Raw genomic sequence first — 7,331 nt, forward strand, 5'->3', positions numbered from 1 at the left:
CCTAGCTCTTTGTGCTGCTCTAAGTTAGACTTAACTTCCTATGCATCAGTTTTTCTCTGCAGAAAATGGTGCCTGCCGTGACAGCTGCTCCAGAGGTCACAAAAGGGTTAATTCACGTTCTCAGGCCAATGCCTGCTCTGTCCCATGCTCAGAGTAAACAATGGCAAATATTTATTTAAGCATTTGTGCTTATAAAATTCCTGGGCACGTCTGAGTGTCTGGGACTTGGCCAATTGGCCCTCCCTTATTGCACAGGTGGCTGGGAACCGGTGGCTTTCTTTTGTGTAAAGGACAAGGAACTGAGGAGACAATCAGACGTGGCCGCAAGACAGGAGGGTATTGGGAAACCTGGCTAACAGCAAGTGCATCATGGGAGTCTTTGCTCTAGGACACAGGGAGGGTTGTTGTACAAGAAATGGAACTGTGTACAAATGCCTCTCAGCTAGTGTCTCGCTTCATCCTGTGGCAATTCCTGGAGGTTAGTAGCATTACCATGCCTGGTTGGTGTTTTCTTTATTTATTCTGTGGTGAAGATTAAAATCAGGACTTCGATCAGGAGCTACCATTGTGCCACACTGCTTAGCTGGGGGGTTCTAGGCAGGGCCTCTACCGCTGAGCCATACCTGTCCTTTTATTTTCTAAGACAGGGTTTTATTGCCTTGAATTATTTATTCATATATATAATACATACATATAATATGAAGGTATGTATGTGTGTGTGGGTATGTATATACATTTTATGTGGATAAGTGTTTGGCCTATATGTGTGTCTGTGCACCACGTGTATTCAGTGCCTGTGGATGTCAGAAGAGAGCACCAGATCCCCTGGAACTGGAGTTCCAGGCTGTTCTGGGCCACCAACTGAACCTAGATCCTGTAGAAAAGTAGCCAGTGCTCTTATCTGCTGAGCCATCCATCTCCAGCCCCTGGCCTTGAACTTTCCGTCCTCATAGCTTAACTTCCTAAGTGTGTGGTGGGCTGTCAGTCAGCCATGATCAAAGGCTTGCAAGTGCCACAGACCTGAGAGTTAGAGTGACCCAGGCACACTATCACACTAGATAGATGGATGGATGGATAGATAGATAGATAGATAGATAGATAAACTGAGAGTGACTGCAACTGCTTTAACAAGCAAAACCAGAAAGCAAATGACTCAGTGGTGGGTGCTTCTTTCTCTAATTCACTGTCAAGTCTACATCTGAGGTCGCTGTTCTGGTAGGGATGGGAACGTGTGCGCATGCGCGGGCTTTTATTTTCTACCTGTGCAATCTTCACGGCTACAATTATCCGAGGCTCTCAGCAGACAGTCTTGGAATGGTGCTCTGGGTAAGTCCAGACTTCTAGGGAAGGTTGGGAAGTGCGGTCAGCTGAAGTGCTGCGCACAGGGCGTGGCCTTGACAGTCCCATGATCAGCGGACAGCAATCTGTCTCTGTGATGATCAGGTACGCCCCCGTTGGCATATTGTTCCTGGTGGCCAGCAAGATTGTGGAGATGAAAGACGTCGGCCAGCTCTTCATCAGCCTCGGCAAATACATCCTGTGCTGCCTGCTGGGCCACGCCATCCACGGGCTCCTGGTTCTTCCACTTATCTACTTCCTCTTCACCCGCAAAAACCCCTATCGATTCCTGTGGGGCATCATGACGCCCCTGGCCACAGCTTTCGGCACCTCTTCTAGGTGAGCCCTGTTACCAGATGTAACAAAGGGAACTGGGAGTAGTGGGTATTGGTGTTTGAAGACCTGTATTACGACTGGAGTCATTTGATGTGGACACAGGCGTCTTTATTTTTTATTTTATTTTATTTTACATTATTGTCAGTTTTTCTTTTCTTTCTTAACCTTTATTTTCTTTATTTTATGTGTATCAGTGTTTTACCTGAATGTATGACTTCAGTGTGTCAAAGTGCCTACAGAGGCCAGGTGTTTGATTTCTCCTGGGTCTGTAGTTAACACTGTGAGCCACCATGTGGGTGCTGGAGATTGAACCCAGGTCCTCAGGAAGAGCAGCCACCACCACTCTTAACCACTGAGCCATCTTTCCAGCTTCCTTTATCAGTGTCCTGGGGTCCTGGATTGCACTGCCCTTGCAAAAAATGAGACAGCTATTGACTTAGTCTTCTTTTTCTTTCTGTTTTTTTTTCTTTTCATCGTGTGTGAGCTCACAGTGCTCTGTGTGTGTGTGTGTGTGTGTGTGTGTGTGTGTGTGTGTGTAAGTCAGAGGACACCTGCAGGTGTCCCTCCTCACCTCCTACCTGTTTGAGATTGCCTTTGTTTCTCCTGTGTGTTTCTGGGATCCCTTTCTCCCGTCTCTCAGTAGGGGTATTAAGGATTATGAGCATTGTACTATGTCTGCCTCTTAGGTAGGTATGGGGAATTAAACTCTGGTCTTCATGTTTGTACAACTACAGCCATCTCCCCAGCTGTTTTTGTTTGCCAAGACAAGGTTTCTCTATGCAGCTCTGCCTGTCCTGGAACTCGCTCTGTAGACCCAGCTGGCCTTGAACTCCCAGAGATCCACTTGCCTCTGCCGCCAGAGTGCTGGGATTAAAGGGGTTGAACTCAGGCATGCTGCAAACACCTAAGACCACTTTTTTTTTTTTCTGTTTTGTTGGTGCTTTGGCGTGCGCTAAGGATGAGCCCTACCACAAAGTCACACCCATCGGCCCCCATTGGTGGGTTCTAGCCACAGGCTTAACCACTGACCTACAATCCAGCCCACTTCATTTTGAGACAAGGTCTCACTGGGTTAGCCTTGGCTGTTCTCAAATTTGGAATCCTTGCTGGGCCAGGTGGTGTTTTAATCCCAGCACTTGGGAGTAAGTAATAGGTGGGTGTGATCTCTATTTAAGCCAGCCTGGTCTACGTAGCAAGTTCTAGGCCAGCCCTAGCTGCATACATAGTGAGACCTTGTCTCAAAGAAAACAAAAAAACCCACATGCACTTAAAGAAACGTGGTCCTCAGCCTCCCAGGTATTTACAAGGTCATGTCAGTACATTCAGCTTTCTGTGGGTGTTTGCAGAGGTAGCATACTACACTCCCAGTACTGTTCATGATCCCTCTGTTTCAGCAGGATCCTGGGAGCCTGCTGCTTTGAGAAGGGAAGGACATTAGAGAGCTAGAAGCTCAGGGAGTGTGAGAAAAGGAGATGTGGGCAGGTGGGCGGGGACTCCGGATGATGTGGGTAGGGTTGAGCGTCCGTGACTGCTTCATCTGGGGTGTCCCGGTGCTGCTGTTGGGTGAGCGGACCTAGCCTTTGTGGTCCAGGAGTGCTGGTTCCGGAGTGCTCGCCCAGCCTCGCTCAGTGTGATGTCCTCCATCAGCTCTGCCACATTGCCCCTGATGATGAAGTGTGTAGAGGAGAAGAATGGCGTGGCCAAACACATCAGCCGGTTCATCCTGCCCATCGGCGCCACGGTCAACATGGACGGGGCGGCGCTGTTCCAGTGTGTGGCGGCGGTGTTCATCGCACAACTAAATGGGGTGTCCCTGGACTTCGTGAAGATCATCACCATCCTGTGAGTGCTGGGTGCCGCGGCAGGAGTTCCCCCCTCCCCGCTCCCCCAATGATTCTGCTACCTCACCTTTTTCCTTCTCTCCCCCAGGGTCACAGCCACTGCGTCCAGTGTCGGGGCCGCAGGTATTCCTGCAGGGGGCGTCCTGACCCTCGCCATCATCCTGGAAGCAGTCAGCCTCCCGGTCAAGGATATCTCCTTCATCTTGGCCGTGGACTGGCTAGTGTGAGTGGGGTCTTGGGAGTTTGGGGGACTGAGGAATCTCCCAGGAAAGGGCATGAGGACCCCTGCACACAGTAAGAAAGACAAGACAGGTCTAGAGGGAACATGTGAGAACTTAATCCTCCTATACATAGGGATAGTTAGCAACTCAGGGGTTCTATCTCTTATTTTTTAAAAAAACAAAAACAAAAAACAGGGTCTCACAATAAAGCCCTGGCTAGCCCAGAATTTACTATGTAGACCAGGCTGGCTTCAAACTCAGTGATTCTCTTGCCTCTGCTAACCCAGTACTGGTATTAAACGCCTATACAACCAGGCTTGGTTGTTTATTTTTAATTTATGTATTATTATCTGTGTGTTCATGACGGGACGGGGCATGTTTCGTGATCTGGTTGGTTTCTTTTCCACCTTTGTGTGGGTTCTGGAGATCAATCTTAGGCCTCCAGTCTTGGACAATAAGCACCCGTTTGACCATTCTAGTTTTTGTTTGCTTTGGGGTGTGTCTTTTGTTTTATGTTTTGTTTTGTTTGACACTGGATCTCATGATATAACCCAGGCCGTCCTGGCATTTGCCTTGTAGTCCAGGCCAGCCTCAAAGTCTTCTGCCTCGGACTCCATGGTAGTAGAGATACATGCGTGCATCACGTGCTACGCCTAGCCAGTCTCTGGAGTCTTGTAAGGAAGGCAGTGAGCCATTGCAGCTTGTGATCATGACTCCTAGGTCGGGCAGCTTAAGCATGGTTCTATTCTAGCTATGTGACTCAATCCTCCTGTGTCTCAGTTTTCCCATCTGTACAATGGGGAGGCAGTAAAGTGCCTGCTACACAAGGATGAGGACTTGGATCTCTGACACCTCTATGACATCTAGACTTGGCAGACAGATGGATCTTGGAGTTCGTTGGCCAGCCAGTTTAGCTGATTGATGATCGTGTCCAGTGAGAGATGCTGTCACAAAAAGTAAGGAAGTCAGGTGTGATGCTGCACATCTTTAATTCCAGTACTTGGGAGGCTGAGGCAGGAGAATCTGAGTTTGAAGCCAGCCTGGTTTATGTACTGAGTTCCAGGACAGCTATGTAGAGAGACTCTGTCTCCTAAAGCAGCTCTTTGGTGCGCGAAGGCAGGCCACCTGGGCCCTGGCCTGCTGTCCCCTCTTCCTTCCATTTCACATTATTGCTGTGTGCCCCCTTTCAGGGACAGGTCCTGTACTGTGCTCAACGTGGAAGGTGATGCTTTTGGGGCCGGATTGCTTCAGAGTTATGTGGATCGTACCAAGATGCCAAGCTCAGAGCCTGAACTGATCCAGGTGAAGAATGAGGTGTCTCTGAATCCACTGCCCCTCACCACAGAGGAGGGGAACCCCCTCCTGAAACAGTACCGGGGACCTGCCGGGGACTCCGGTGCCACCTGTGAAAAGGAATCTGTCATGTGAAGATCGGGAGGAACTTTCTGTGCCCTGGTGACTTCACATTGGAAGCCACCGGGGTCTTGAGAGCAGGAGAGATGGACTGGGCTCTAGGGGTGGGCTGTTTACGCACTCTGGGAATCTAGGGGTCCCTGTCTCCTTCCTGGAGAGGCTGTTAGGAGCCTCATTGCTGGAGTGCATGTGCTTATATACAAATGTGTCCACAAATCTCCCTCCGTCCTGTCCCCCATTCAAAGAATGACATTCTCGCCGGGCAGTGGTGGCGCACGCCTTTAATCCCAGCACTTGGGAGGCAGAGGCAGGTGGATTTCTGAGTTCAAAGCCAGCCTGGTCTACAGAGTGAGTTCCAGGACAGCCAAGGCTATACAGAGAAACCCTGTCTCAGAAAAAAAACAAAAAACAAAAAACAAAAAAAAAAGACATTCTCTGTCACCCAGAGCCATCGGGCCTAACCGTCTCAGAAATGGATTGCCCTGTAGCATTCTCTACCCTTTGAAGGCAAAAGTATTGTGATGCAATACTATCTTAATGTCCCTAGCTGTGGTGTGTGTGTGTGTGCGTGTGTGTATGTGGGTATATATGTGCGCACACGTGCGTGTCCACTTGCTGTGACCTTCCCAGTGGTCCCTCCATGACAACTAACACTCCCATGAGTCCTGAGGGAAAGCCAAGAAGAAGTAACTGTCACTCCAGAACACATTTTGTGGCAATAAAATAGTGTCAAATGTATTGACCTAGAGTCTGAGTAATAATACCAGGTGTATTGTCACACGCCCTTAGTTTCAGCATTTGGGAAGCAACTTCGAGGTTCTCACCCAGACACAGGAAGAACCATGAGCTAAAGGCCAACCTGGGCCATACATCTTTAATCCTGGCACTCTAGATCCCAGCCTGGTCTACATAGTGAGATTCAAGTCAGCCAGTGCTACATAGTGAAGCATATCTCCAAAAACATTGTTAATATTTTGACTAAATACGAAAATGATATCAACACCAAAGTCAAGTTTAGATTTCACTGAACTTTACTATCAGAAATCATTGTGGCCAGGCAGTGGTGGTGACACCTTTAATCCCAGGACTTAGGAGACAGATCTCTGACTTCGAGACCAGCCTGATCTACAGACCAAGTTCTAGGACAGACAAGGCCCCCCATACACATAACCCTGTCTCAAAAACAAAAAAGAAATTGTGAGCTGGTAAGACAGCTCAGGGGGTACAGGTACCTGCTGCAAAGGATGAGTTCCCTCCCTGGGACCCGCATGGGAGGAGAGGGGGCCTGGAAGTGTGGCTCAGTTCTTGGGAGCGCTATGCTCTTCACAAGACAGGTTCCATTCCCAGCATCCACATGGAAGCTCACAACTGTAACTCCAGTTCCCGGGGATGTAACGCCTGACCTCTGTGGTCACTTGCACACTTATGGTGCACACTCACATAGGCAGATAATTATAGGGGATGGAAAGATGCCTCACCAGTTACTAGCACTTGCTGCTCTTGCAGAGGACTCGGGTTTAAGTCCCAGCACGCCCATTGGTGGCTCACAACCATCCCTAACGCCCTATGGGATCAGATGCCCTCCTCTGACCCCGGTACCAAGCATGCATGTGACACATACACGCAGACGAAACATTCTTACACATAAAGTAATCAGTTTAAACAAACGTGTGAATAGTAACAGGGCTGGAGAGCTGTCAGCAGTTAGAGCACTGGATGCCCTAGCGAGCCTGGGCTCCTCCCAGCTGCTTCACAACCATCTCTAACTCCAGTTCCAGACAATGCTAAGCTTGGCCCCTGGATCCCAAGTAAGGTGGGAGAGACTTGCCAAGTTGTTTTCTGAACTCCGATTACCCACAGTACTTTTTTTTTTTAAAGACAAGGTCTCACTAAGTACTTCTGACTTGAAGCTCACAGAAATCCGCTTGTCTCCTGAATGATGGGATTAGAGAGATGTACCATTACACTCAGCTATGCTTAAACTTTTATTGCTAAAAATTACCACTGATCCTGGCTTGGTGACGTCAGTACTAGAGCCTTTTAGATATGATGAATAATGCATTACCTTTGGAAAAATTAATGAGCTTGTGCTTGTAAAAATTGGTGCATTTTGTTCTGTATTCTACTTACAAATCCTGTACAGGGGTGAGGGTGACTCAGGTTCAGAGCCCCTGCCTAGAAT

General features: G+C 48.6%; 1 protein-coding gene across 2 annotated transcripts in view; it reads left to right on the plus strand.

The window, feature by feature from the left end:
• Slc1a5 (solute carrier family 1 member 5) overlaps nt 1-5,887 on the plus strand; it is a 15,637-nt gene extending 9,750 nt beyond the window's left edge. For both annotated transcript variants that reach the window (XM_028779489.1, XM_028779490.1), the window contains exons 6-9: nt 1,444-1,677; nt 3,322-3,516; nt 3,604-3,738; nt 4,927-5,887. In XM_028779489.1, coding sequence (XP_028635322.1) covers nt 1,444-1,677; nt 3,322-3,516; nt 3,604-3,738; nt 4,927-5,164 — 802 coding nt within the window. In that variant the 3' untranslated portion in view covers nt 5,165-5,887. The remainder of the gene's footprint in view (nt 1-1,443; nt 1,678-3,321; nt 3,517-3,603; nt 3,739-4,926) is intronic.
• Nucleotides 5,888-7,331: the final 1,444 nt, after the last annotated feature.

This window comes from Grammomys surdaster, unplaced genomic scaffold (genome assembly GCF_004785775.1).
Source record: "Grammomys surdaster isolate TR1022 unplaced genomic scaffold, NIH_TR_1.0 354, whole genome shotgun sequence".
In the NCBI taxonomy this organism is placed as follows: domain Eukaryota; kingdom Metazoa; phylum Chordata; class Mammalia; order Rodentia; family Muridae; genus Grammomys; species Grammomys surdaster.